This window comes from Petaurus breviceps, unplaced genomic scaffold, assembly GCF_028583685.1.
Source record: "Petaurus breviceps papuanus isolate PSGF00001 unplaced genomic scaffold, PetGlider_PUasm1.0 90822, whole genome shotgun sequence".
NCBI lineage: Eukaryota > Metazoa > Chordata > Mammalia > Diprotodontia > Petauridae > Petaurus > Petaurus breviceps.
In genome coordinates, this window is record NW_027187351.1 from 10780858 (window position 1) to 10794388 (window position 13531).

The 13531-nt window shown below is 36.6% G+C and overlaps 1 protein-coding gene across 26 annotated transcripts in view; it reads right to left on the bottom strand.

Annotated features, from left to right (window-relative positions):
* Positions 1-13531, bottom strand: part of DST (dystonin) — a 454426-nt gene that overhangs the window by 170450 nt on the left and 270445 nt on the right. For 21 of the 26 annotated variants that reach the window (XM_069070676.1, XM_069070677.1, XM_069070661.1 and 18 more), the window contains 3 exons: positions 8184-8272; positions 6741-6873; positions 11-5416 (listed from right to left, as the gene is read on the bottom strand). In XM_069070676.1, coding sequence (XP_068926777.1) covers positions 11-5416; positions 6741-6873; positions 8184-8272 — 5628 coding nt within the window. The remainder of the gene's footprint in view (positions 1-10; positions 5417-6740; positions 6874-8183; positions 8273-13531) is intronic. The other 5 variants (XM_069070669.1, XM_069070672.1, XM_069070671.1 and 2 more) reach the window with 1 other exon arrangement.

The following is a 13531-nucleotide window of genomic DNA, read 5'->3' on the forward strand; positions in this document are numbered from 1 at the left end:
TGTTACTCACTTTTGCCAAGGGATCATTTCCAGAAGCAACTTCTTTTGGATCCAAAGTATATTCCAATTGATTTGGGGAAATATTGTGTAATGTCTCAAATGGCTGCTCATTTTGGAAAGCTATATTGTGGCCCAATGATTCACTTGGTGTTGATGATGTTATGTCAGTTTCTGGTATTTTTTCTGAGTTAAAGGAGCAGTGACCTTCTTTGATTTTAGGACTTTCATCAGGGCAATATGTCTGTTCACCTTCAATATGAAAACTAGCAGGCAGATTTCTGTTCAAATCTCCAACAAGTTCTAATTTGGGGGAATGTTCATCAGCAAGGAGGATGTGGAAGATATTTTCAAGCTGTAATGGGAGAACTTTTGATGCAATATCATTTCTCTCTGACTCATTCTCATTCAGGGCTATTTCTTTCATCATTTCAAATGCCCCTGAAATCTTTTGGCTCTGTTTCAAAATGTCAAGGAGCAGCTCAGGACTTAGATTTGCAGGCCAAAGGGGAGATGGATTGTCATGGATCTCTGGTTTTACTTCTGGAGGGTCAGTCATCTGTGAAACTGTACTATAATCACTTGTTTTAGAGTCACTGAACTTACTAGAAGATTTTTTTACCAAGTGGGTCAGGCCAACCATTTTAAGTAAGTTCTGCATTAAAACTTTCCTTTCTGAATAGGAGGAAAATTCACTTTCTTCCCCAAAGAACATATAGCCTTCTTTCAACCTGCTTTTTAAAATGTCCTTCAAGTCATCAGCTAACAAAGAAGATAATTCAGGAGTCTGGGTTGCTGTTGCATGTAATTCTGGAAGCAAAGTCTGTTCTTCCAGGAGCTGTTGTCCAGTCGCTTCTTTCTTATAATTCATTTCCAAGGATGAGATTTCAATGCCAGAAACATCATTGGTCTTGTTGTTTTTTAGTTCCTTTTTACACACAGGTGTCTCAAATTCAGTCTGCATAGCAGCATTTTTACTTCTGTTGTCTAGGGTTCTATGAGGCAAATCTGAAAATGTAAATGTCTCCCCTTCTGAAGTTACTTGAGTATTCACAGATTCTTTTCCTAAGTCTGATTCTAAGGCTCTCTCATTCATACATGCATCTTCCTGTGTAAAGCCTATCGTCTTTTCTCTGGTACCACTAACTCCTGATTGTAACTGTTTATCAATTAAAATAGGGATGTGGATATCTGAATTTAATTTATCAGAGGGGTCTGTCTTTATATCATTCTCTGTCATTTTATTTTCCCCAGTGGTACAGGAATCAATTTTATCTGGGTTCAAATTCTCTTGTACTGTTATATGTTTTGCACATTTTTTCAAGTAAGAGAACAAATCCACTTCTTCCTCAGGTTCACTGAGAAACTTGTCAGGATGACCTTCAGTTTCCTCATTTGAATTTCCTTCAGATATGATATTAATTTCACTGACCACCTTGGAAGCAGATAGGTCAAATATTTCTCCAAGGTTCTCCAAATGAACAGGATTTTTATCTGTTGAGATTTGTGGATCCTTTGGCTCATTTGCAAGATCAGTACTCGCTTCCTTCATTTTCTGTGTCTGACTATATTCTTCATTGCTTGTGATTTCTGGAAATGGGCAAGTACTCTCCCTGGGAAAACAGTTCAGATCTTTATCATATTCTCCCACACTTTTCTCAACCAACTTAACCTGGGGTAGAATTGAAGATTCTTTTATAAGCATTTTACTCTTGCCATCTCTCCTTTGAATTTGATCATTTGTTTCATTTCTTTGGTGATCTTGATCATTGGAGTCTGTCATTATCCACGGATGGCTTGTTTGGGAAGGTTTTTCTTTCACATCACCATCAGAACATAAATTTTCAGTTGTACCTGTCAAGCCCTCAGTATGATGATTTCCACTTTTCACTACAAAAAGGGAATCTGAACCTGGTTGCATTATCTTAGTATTAATGTCCCTTGAATCACTATTATCTATGTCAGAAATAAAATTGATATCATTATTACATAGAACACTATCAGCACCAATACTTTTTCCTGATTCATTATCATGAATGGAGAACTGTAATTTAAGTTTGTTTTCTGCAAACTCCTCAAGGTGTCTTTCAATATTAAGTTGATTTTCTCTGCTTTGACCAACAATCTCAGAGATATGTTCTGGAAGGATGACTGCTTTAGTAACTAAATTTGTTTCACTGGCTGACTTTGGCTGTAGAATATTAACACCTTGGGGTATTTCTAAATTAGGAAATTTCTGAGTTTCTTTGGTAGATTTTATCTTCATCATACTACTTCCAACAATTTCATCACTGTCTTTCTTTTCATGTGAAGTAGCTGACACCTGTACATCGATAATACGTCCATCCTTATCCTGAGATGTAGACATTTCAAGCACCCTATCCCTATCACACTCAATCAGATCATTAACAGCAGATAGATGTTTCCTATTTCTATAACTGTCCTCATTTTTCATGCATTGAACATTTTGATCATAAAATCCAACTTCTTGTCCATATTCATCTTGTTCTCTTCTGCCTGCCAAACATTCAGTTTCTCCTGCTTCTGATGAAGCTTGGAAATTCTCCTTTCTTTCTGTACTTTTTGAAATTACCATCCCAGGCACATCATCTTCAAAATTACTTGTGCTTTCCTCTTCTGATATAGGGTCCAGTAACCTGCCATTTGCCACCCCTATGTCAACAGAATCTGAGTTAAATCTTTCATAAGAATATAATTCACTCTCTTTGGAAACCTTGAAAAATTCTTGAAAAGACCGTGTTTCCTCTTTCATATTTATCAGATCTGGTCTTTCCCTTTGGGTAACTATGTGGCTTTTGTTTCCCACTGAAATGCCAGCACAAACACATCCACGATGAGGGGTGTCATCTGCTTCATGCTGCAGCACATCAAAGTCTTCAGGTTCCAAACAATCGTAATCATTGTCTTCAAGAAGTAGAGAATCATGGTCATCATCTTCTACCAATGGAGTACTATAAGAATCATCATCACTCTCTGTATCACTTTCACTATCCTCCGGCTGAGAATCTTGAGAATCTTTAGCCCTGTTAGTTTCTTCAAGTTGCTGGATTCCACAGATAGCTGGTATGTCAGCACTCTCAGTATCAGTGCTCAGAGCTGAGCTGACTGAGTATTCTTCAAGCTCAGATTCAGCCTGATCGCTTTTGGATTCTGGATGAGAAATAACAACCTGCATGTTGCCAACCTCACTCTGATTCCCTAAATATTTAGAACTGTCAAAATTATCCCTCTGACACCGCAGTTGGGGAGCATTACAATCAACATTTAATGACTTAGATTCAGATGATCCTCTTGGCAAACTGATGTTATTATCTATATTGTCCAGAAGTCTACCTTGAAAAATCTCTGCAGTTTCTGGATCAAGCAATACAATTTGGTCACTGAACAACAAAGAAGAAGTGAGAGATTTCTGAAAGTAGCTCTCTAGGGTAAAGACATTATTACTACTTCCCTGGTGGACTCCCATTTGATCTGAATGAAATAAGTGATTTTCACTTGAAGAATTTTCAAAGATATTGGGGTCCTTGATTCTCCTATCTTGGTTTTCTGTTTCATCCAGAGCACAAAGTCTTCCACTGGTAGAGACTCCAATAAAATTTTTGTTTTCATCACTTGGGAAATCATTTTCAGTATTTTCAGAATACATGCATTTATCTAGACTGCCACTAGTTCCTACCTGATTTCCATCTTTGCAATTTTTAAATACATTTTCATAATCGTCACTAAACATTCCATTATCCATCTTTTCAGGTTGTACTAAATCATTAAGTCCTTCACTGGCTGTACTTTTCCTATTCTGGAGATTTATGCCATTTTCAGGCTCTTTGAGGCAAGTCCCATCAATACTACTTGGTGAGGAAACATCCTTTTCATTTGCAGTACTATTAAATAAAACATCCCCAAATTGTCTGAAATTTGTGCCAATCAATTCTTTTTTTGCTGACATTGCACCAAATGCTGTATTATCATTTTCCAGTAACATACTGATAGCTTCATCCAATTCTCCATCATATAACAAAAGCCTTTCCCCTGTATTTGCATCCATATAGCTATTTATCATCAAATAAGATAGGAATAAATTCTGTGATTGTTCTAAGGTTGGGGTTTCCATATGCTCTCCCCCATCTGAAATATCTTCTTGCTGTGTGTATTCATGGAATATGCTTGATGGTTGAAACTCACAAGAGGATAACCATTGTCTAGCAGTTTTACAGGAAGCATTCAGGTCTCCTGCATCAGGCATTTTATCAGGCAGTATGACACTTTTTAAAATAGATGCTGTGTTATTATCTATAACACCTAACTGTGCAGCAGCATCCAGACCAATGACTTGGGAAGTCTCGGGAATATAAAGAGCAGCTATTTTTTGTCTTCCATTGAGTATTTTGTATGCTAATTCATTTGTAATCAACTCTTGCTGCAGTGAGGAGGATGCAGGAAATATTTCACCAGAATGAGGCCAAATAAGGCCAACAAAGCCCTTTTGTGCCTCTAGTATCAAAAGTGCACTACTAGATGATATTAAATTGCATTGGACTGCTTCATCTACTGTTAAGCGTTTAGGGGGATTTGAACTTATGATCCCACCTGTTTGCACCTGATGAGTGAGAATACAGTTAGCTGTATCTAAGTCAATTGCCCCTTCCTGCATGGCTTCTTCAATGGTCATTCTTTGCCCAGAATCAGAATCAATCAGACCACCCGAAAGAAGTTGTGCTCCTATCAGTCTAAACATGGTTTCACGATCAATGAGACCTTCATGAGTTGCCCTTAAAATATTGATCCTCCTTCCACATTTTAGTGTTATTCTACCTCCTTCTTGCGGTCTTATAGGGAGAAGGCGCATTCCAGTATTTTCATGCAGGATACTTCTTTGAACCATATCTACTAAGGAGACCTTCTCTGAAGTATTTGGATCAATAAGGTCTTTGCATATGTTTTGCCTTTCCAAGAGTTTAGAAAACAATGTTGAAGAAATCAAGTTTCTTTGAAAAGCCTTCTGTAAAGTCAGACACTCTCCTGTGGATGGAATGATCAGAAACCCTGTAGAAAGCTGTATCTCAAGAATCCTGATGGCCACAGATTCTGAAATCATACCTTTATCAAAAGCATCGAGAACTGGGATTGTTGTAGATGATACTGATGAAATAATTTCCTTAGCTTTACCTAGTTCCTCAAGATGAAATAGAATCTGTCCATTAATAAGGCCATGATTTTCAGCCTCCTGAAGATCAAAACATTTTCTTAGCTCTGGTGAAATAAGACCAGAGAGAATTAGCTGCGTCTCCAGCAACCTGATTCCAGTTTCATAATCAACAAGGCCTTTTAGAATTGACTGAAAGACTGAAAGGACTTCTCCAGTTGTTTGATCAATGGTACCTGCAATGATTTTATCCAGCTAAAAGGGAAATACAAAATGTCCAGTTTTAGTTGATTCTACATAAGTGGGAATAATTTTTATGAAACTTGGTTGTGTTTTTAATAATCCTTTTCAATATAAAATCCTCTACTTACCAGGGCTGTAGCAATGTTGTGAATGTTAGGCAGCTCAAATGCACAAGTGATCTATGTCAGTGATCTATTCAACAGCACAGGATGTGATAAAAGCTTTGAAATCAACATGCATCTGTGAATTGAAAACTTATCTCTGTGTACATAAACAGGGTTAGTGAAGGCACAGTAGAGTAGGTGATGACAGCGAGAAAACAGAATCTATACTTAGAAGGCAAGTCATGCTTTCTGCATCTTGGTCAGGTTAGATTGTATGGACACAGAAGAGACCAAACACCATGCTATTCATGTTTACAGCATACGACACTTCTATATAGTCAAACAGGACCCCACCCAAAACCACAATTAATTTTTGTGGAGACCATTCACAAGTCTGGAAAATTTCATTTTGAATGCCATGTTTAGTTTTACTGGGTTTTTCTGTTTGGATATGCCAATACATAGCACTGAATTCCAAGTACAAATACTTCAGATTTCATTCAAATTTAAATTAAGTGAAATTTAAACCTGAGTTTCCATATAAGAAGAGTTAATTCTCATTATTCTGTCTGAAAGTATTCAAATTACATTTCCATGGAAACTTTGGAAATAAAACAAATCCTAAATGCCACTCTTAGGTATTCTTAGAGAATCCCTTAAAAGTAAGAGTTCTTAAGCTTTTTTGTGTTGTGACTCCCTTTGGCTTTCTGGCAAAGACTGTGGACCCCTTCTTAGAATACACTTAAATGCCTAAAGTAAAATACATAGGATTTCAAATGAAATCAATACATTGAAATAGTTATAAAAATTTTTATCTTTTAAGTTTGCAGACCACAGGTTAATAACTTCTGCTTTAAAGATTATAAACCACAGACCACACTGGGCCATTACATAGTATCATTTTTAAAAAATAATACAGAGCCTTATTTCATATTAGAAAAATGGTTTTTAAAGACATGAAGTTAGAAAATGAATGCTTCTTATTTCTTTCATCATGCAAGGCAAAGATTAAGACTTCACAAAAGTTGATGATCAGCATAGGTAAGATGCATTTGCTATATACCACTTTGGAAACCTGCAAGCATTGAACTGTACTTCAAGATTTTTATTACATACAAAATCCAGTGGAATTTGACCAATATTAACATTGTTTTCCACAAACATGCAATAAAACTGAGGAATCTGAAAAGGGAGCACAAAGTAAACTAATGAAATTTTTCCTGTAATATTACCTTCTCTTCCACCTTTTCATCTCTTAAAATGTGTGATTCCTGAAGTTGCTTCAGAGAGTCACTGAATAAGTTGTAACCTTCTTGAAGAGATTTCACTTGTTTTTCCATTTCATTTCTTTCTTCATCAGTCAATCTACAATAAGTGTGTTTTTTTTTTAAATAAATAAGAAATTTTTAAATAATGATTTAAGTAATTTTAAAAATAAAAATGATTTTTTAAAATATGGAAATAAAGATCAATTATTAAAAGGTAAAGAGGTAAATTTCTCTAATTCTGTAAAGACTTTAGGGACCTGTGATTTCACTGGTATAGGGAATTACCAGGTGAGCAAACTCCTTCTGAAATGCAAGTCAGCATCTCTGCAACTTAATACTCTTAGAGAGTTGTCTAAGGCACTAGAAGGTTAAGTGGCTTGCCCAGGGTCATATAGTCACCATGAGTCAGTCAAGACCTGAATGTAGATCTTCATGATACCAGCTCTCTTTATCTTCTATGATAAAAGATAAAACATATATATATATATGTATATATATATATGCTTCTCAGTATACTCTAAAATAACTTCTTTCTTTAAATGAGCACATGCTTACAAAACAAATTACTATCTCCTTTCTAGGCTCACTAAATGGCCATAATCTAAGTACTGTATAGAAAATCAAAGACCATTCATAAGAAAAAAAATAAGAGTCAGCTGCAGCTTAGAAGGCAGTTTAGGGTTGTCACAATATAAACTTACACACAGTGGGACCTCATCAACACATGTATAATTTTTTTAAATGTACTCTGACCTGTTAGAGGGTATGGAAAAATATCATTTGTTAATCTCACCCTCAAAGAACATGACAACTAAAATATGAGAACAGTATGGTAGATATGGTGTTTGGATTTTAAATCAGGAAAACATGCGTTCACATCCTACTTCAGGACACAGTAATTACTGGTTATATCACCCTGGTCAAGTCACATGACTTCTTTGTGCCTCTCTTCAACATTAACAATAATAGCAGTTTTCCACAACCATGCAACAAAGTTGAGGAATTTGAAAAAATGGTACAAACCAATGAGAATTTTTCTTCTACCTTTTCTTCTCTTAGAATGTGTTATATAACAAGACAGAAAGAGAGGGTTACCTAAGAATACCTGATCATCTGCTACTGTCCTGCATCACTCAAAATTCCTACCTACCTCCCTTTCTCCCATATCATTATAGGGTTCTGCAAAAGTAGTTTTATTGGGGTTACTTCCCAGTCACTAGGAGCAGAAACCCTGTATTGCCATGCTACAAATAGCTCCAGCACAGACCTAAAGTTGATATATTTATGTACTTATAACAGCAATTATCTTCTGACTTAGCAGCTCACCTGCCCTTTCTTCTTTACTATGCTAATCCCATTTTCCTTTATCTCAAATAATTATAAAGCAGCTAATAAAACACAACATACTTATCACCATGTTTAGCGAGAAACAACTGTATGGTTTGAAGGGCTTCAGATAACTGTTCTTTTCTCGTGGCAATTTCCTCACTGGAAATCTGAAAGGGAAGAAAATGCAATTAAGTCTTCCAAAGACATTAACACCCAATAATGCATTTCTTCATTGCCATACAAGTAGGAAAAAGAGGCTTACTCTCAAATAGATCCAAGTTATTTGCTTTAGTAGTCAGTGAGGAGGCAATGATACTTTTTCTGAATTCCCTGTTCTAGGAGTAGCCTTCACCTACCATAAACCTGCATTCACAGGATGTATTCAGAACTAGACAGAACCTCGGAGGCTACTAGTATAACCCTTTCATTTTGTAGATGAGAAACTGAGGTCAAGAGAGGTTAAGTATTTGCCCAAGGTCACCTTGGTAGTAAGCATAAGAGTTGGGATTTGAACCCAAGGTCCTCTGAAAGCAGTGAATTTTTTTCCCCACTACAGGGAGTTTTCTCACTCTGGGAACTCCCTATAGTGGGATACCTCCTCTTTACCCTCCCTGTCAAAAAAATCAGTCAACCAGAAATAAATAGTAAAGTTAACCTATTCTTTTTTTGGGGGGGGGTATTTTTGGAGGGCAATTGGGGTTAAGTGACTTGCCCAAGGTCACACAGCTAGTTTTTGTGTTAAGTGTCTGAGGCCAAATTTGAACTCAGGTCCTCCTGACTCCAGGGCTGGTGCTCCATTCACTGCACCACCTATCCACCCCCAAGTTAACCTATTCTTAATTAAAAGACCAAAATTTTGTCCCATTCTTTCATATTTCCTCACCAAATTACTTCTTGAACTTGTTTCTGACAATATCAACTTTCCACTGGGCCAATCAACAAGCATTTACTAAGTGTTTACTATTTGTTGGGTGTTACCTTTCAATAACAAATATACACTGGAAACATCAAGATGTGAAGCCAATTGAATGAAATGTTTCATGACTGTGAGATCATAAATTCATTCCTAAATTCATTCCTAAAAAAAATAGGCTCAAACATGATGCCACAGTAACTTTAGAAATGCACAAAAGTCTTCTAAATAACCTTAAATATGTTTTAAGGCAAAGCATATTGGGCATTCTTACATGTTTATGACTTAAGCCACATTCTGCCTAATTATGACCAAAACACACCTCAAAGCTTTGTTCAGTTTCCAACTTTCTATTTTATTCTTTGATCAATTACATCTCTTAAATGACTAAAGTCACTCACTCACTCACAGGTAAGCATTCTCATGTCTCATATAGTACAAAACTAGCAAAGATGACAAGATCTTAGTGATCACTCAGTCTGATCTCCTAATTTTACAGATGATGAAACTGAGGCCCAAAATGGGTGAGCCCGAAGACACAAAGCTAATGAGGAGCAAAGCCAGTGTTCATTTCCAAGACTTCTGACTCCAAGACCAATTTTATTTCCTTCATACCATGCTGCTACCTCCCTTTCTCAGAATTAACTTAGTCTCTGATTAATTTGAGATGTGATTCCTTATTATATCGATCAGAAGCTCACCAAACCCCAGGTAGCCTACTTTTACAGGCAGCTATAACGAACAGAGCACTGGACCTAGAAATAGGAAAACCTGAATTCAAATCCAACCTCAGACACTTAGAGTTAATGTGTGACCCTGGGCAAGTCACTCACCCTCTGCCTACCATTTTTCTCATTTGTAAAACAGGGATAATAATAGTATTATTATAATACTATATTAATTATATAATATATATTATTATTATTATACTGTAATGCCTGCAATAATAGCACAACTTTCAGAGTTGTTGTGAGGATAAAATGTGATAGTATTTGTGAAGTGCTACATAAATGCTAGTTATTATTAACCATCATCATCACATCTAAAATACCATGATCTTGTGGCTCACTTTGCTATGAAATAGCCCCTGGATCATTATGAAACAGGAAAAGGTTTACACACCTACAAACACAATTGGTGTTTTCCTAAAGAGTATTAAATAAAGAACAGATCTATTCTAAAGGTCAATGGGAAGGGGAAATTGTGCTCATAGCTTTAATTTTAAGAATTCTTTACAAAGAAAGAAGAGGGGAAAATATTATGATTTTGTAAAAAAGTTGATCTAGGAAAAGGAGCCTGTACTATTAGATACTTTTAATTTGATTAAAATAATAATATATAGAATTCCTCATTGCCCCTACAAGTCACAGCACTTCTCTTGTTTCCTCATCTGCAAAATGGGTATAATAACTGCGTGCCTCCCCTTCTCTAGTGATGAATATAAGACTCAAGTAAGATAATGAAGCATGTTTTGAAAACTTCATAGGTTAATTATTATTATACTTATGAGAAGCAACACGGTAGAGTAGAAAGAGAATCACTTTAGAATAATGAAGATCTGGGTTCAGGTCCCATTTTTGACAAGTAACAACTACATGAGCATGGCCATCTCTTAGTGTCCCAGATAGCTGCCTGAAATTATAGATTACAGAAAAGCTGTGATCTCAATCAGGGGAGTATGGTACAGTAGAGTGAAGAGTGGCTTTGTCATCAGAAAATGTGGGTTCAAATCCTGTCTCTGATTCTTCCAGCCTGCATAACCTTGGGCAAGACATTTACCTTCCCTAAGCCTCAGAGTCCTATCTGTAAAATAAGAGGGTTGGAGAAGGATGGGCTCTAAAATCTTATAAGAGAGTTTCATTACCATATTTAGACAATGTGGGAGAAAACTTTAAGGAGTCATTTGGTGGCATGTGTTTAATAGCACCTAGGTGGAAGGAAGATTTGTACAAGACTTAGGCCCCCATGCTTGCTTCCCTGACAGTGGTTCTCTAATGCTGAGAGGGTAAAAAAAATAGATCATATTTATACAGTACTTTACTGTTTATAAAGCATTTTCTTTATTTGTAAAATGTCTATGCATTAGTTCAGGTACATTTGTAGTGCTTTTTCAAACTATGAAGGACCATATAAATGTGAATTATGCTGTTCCTCTATCTCTACTTTCCATACCTTTATATTGGTTATCTCATGCCTGAAATCTTAACCCTCCTTACCTCTACCTCTGAATATTGCCAGTTTTCTTTTAAGATTTAGTTCAAAAGCCACCTTCTGCTGATGGTCTTTCTTGGTCTCCTACACCTACCCCCCAGCCAACTGAGCCTTCCTTTCTCTCTCTAAGGTGACCTTTCTTCTCTTCCAGGAGTTCTTATCCATTTGTGTCATGGACTCCTTTGGCAGTCTGGTGAAACCTATGGACCCATTCTCAGAATAATCTTTTTTTAATAATTGAAAGAAATATAATTTTCAGTTAGAAGTTAGTGAAAATAAAGATAGAACTTTTTTTCCATCCATGTTCAGAACTTCCCTAAAGACTCCCAAGGTGTGACATGGAAACAGTTTACATGACTGCACACATATAACCTATATTTGATTGTGTACCACCTCAAGAAGGGGAGACAGAGAGAAAAAGGGAGGGATAAAATTAGGAACTCAAAACTTAAAAAAAAAGGTTAAAAAATTGTTTTAACATGTAATTGGGGGGGAATAAAATCTATATTAAAAAAGACCCCCCAAGATGTCTGTGAACTTCAGGTTAGGCACCCCTTTTCTACTATATCTTATGTGTCTCTTTTTATTCACATATGTCATCCATTAAAACGTAAGCTTTTTGAGAACAGGGATTGTTGTATTTATTCATTTTCTCTTTACTCCTAGGACCTAGCAGACTAGATTAATAAATGCTTGTGGACTGCTTGACTGATGAAATGATTGTCTAGAAAGCAATCCTCAGGGAAACAGCTTTAGAGGACTAACTCTCACAATGAAGATTACTCTCACTGAAGCTCCAAGACTTGCAGTCCTTGTGCCTACAGTCACATATCTAGTAAGTGTCAGAGCCAGAAAATGCTACCCATTCAGCAAGGAAAAAATTACAGAATGAGCTGTAGCAATGGCAGCCATAAACCTGTAAGAGATAAGCAGCAGGAGGAAAAGATACCCCCACTGCTCTACCAGAGCTAATGCAACGAATTACAATAGATTCTAGTGGAGGACAAAGACCTAACCAATATGGTGATCCCAAGTCAGAATGGAACCAAAAACTTTTGTTAGAGTTTAATTTAAAAGGTTCCATCTAGAATAAGAATTCATTAGAAGTGATTGCTTTATTTAGGCAAAAATAATAGCTATTTATATTATGCTTTAAGGTTTTCAAAGTGCTTTACATGTATTATCTCACTGCAGCCTGATGATAATCCTTCAAATATGCATCCCTGTGATTATCTACATTTTAATAGATGAGGACCTGAAGGTCATAAAGGTTCAGTGAAAAAAACAGTGGATGTACAAAGGACCTGGGTTCAAATTCCACCTTTGAGGATTACTGCTTGTATGAGCTTAATCACATCACTTTTTTTTTTAAGCAGTTAGGATTAAGTAACTTGCTCAAGGTTACACGGCCAGTTATTTCTGGGTGTGGTGCTAAGCATCTGAGCCCGGATTCGATCCCTAGGTCATCCTGACACTGGGGCCAGTGCTCTTACTCACTGTGCTACCTGGCCGCCCCTTGATCACATCAGTTAACCTCCTTTGGCATAAATCTCATCTGAAAATGAGGGAGTAGGACAAGATGGCCTCTAAGGTCTCCCAGCTCTAAATCTATGATCCTATGACTTGGCCAGAATATCAGAAAGGATAACTGTTTTTCCAACTCCATGTTATATCTTGCAAGACAGAGATCTAGCATTTGGGCAGGTAAGATATAAATTTTCTACTAACCAATCTGACCTCAACACTCCCTCTGTATCAAAGATGCTTATAAAAAGGACATCAACTGATTTATGTGTTCAAAATTACTTTTTTGAATTCTTTGGGCTAATTTGCACATGACACTTCCATCTCTCATCTTTGTACCTGGCTGTGCATTGTCTGGTGTTCTTTGCTTCCTCATCTCTGCCTCATGGAATCACCGGCTTCCTTCAAGACTTATCTAAAGTGTCACCTCCTCCCGGAGGCCTTCCCAGTCCCCAAGGCTTCTAGGACCTTTTCCTCAAAGGTTATCTTCCATCCACTCTGCATGTACTGTATATGCAACTATTTATTTACATGGTGTCTGCCCAATTACAATGTAGGCTCCTTGAGGACAGGGGCTTCTTTTTTTGCCTTTTTTTTGTATCTCTACTGCTTAACACAATGCCTAGTACACAATGCATACTTAATAAATGCTTGTTGATTTTTTTCCTACTTTCGCTTTGAAAATTTTTTAAATCTTTTCATGTTTAGAACTCTCTAAGAACAAGAATTCATATCCTAAACACAAGGAAGCTATCTTAATAATAGCCCATTTTGTAGG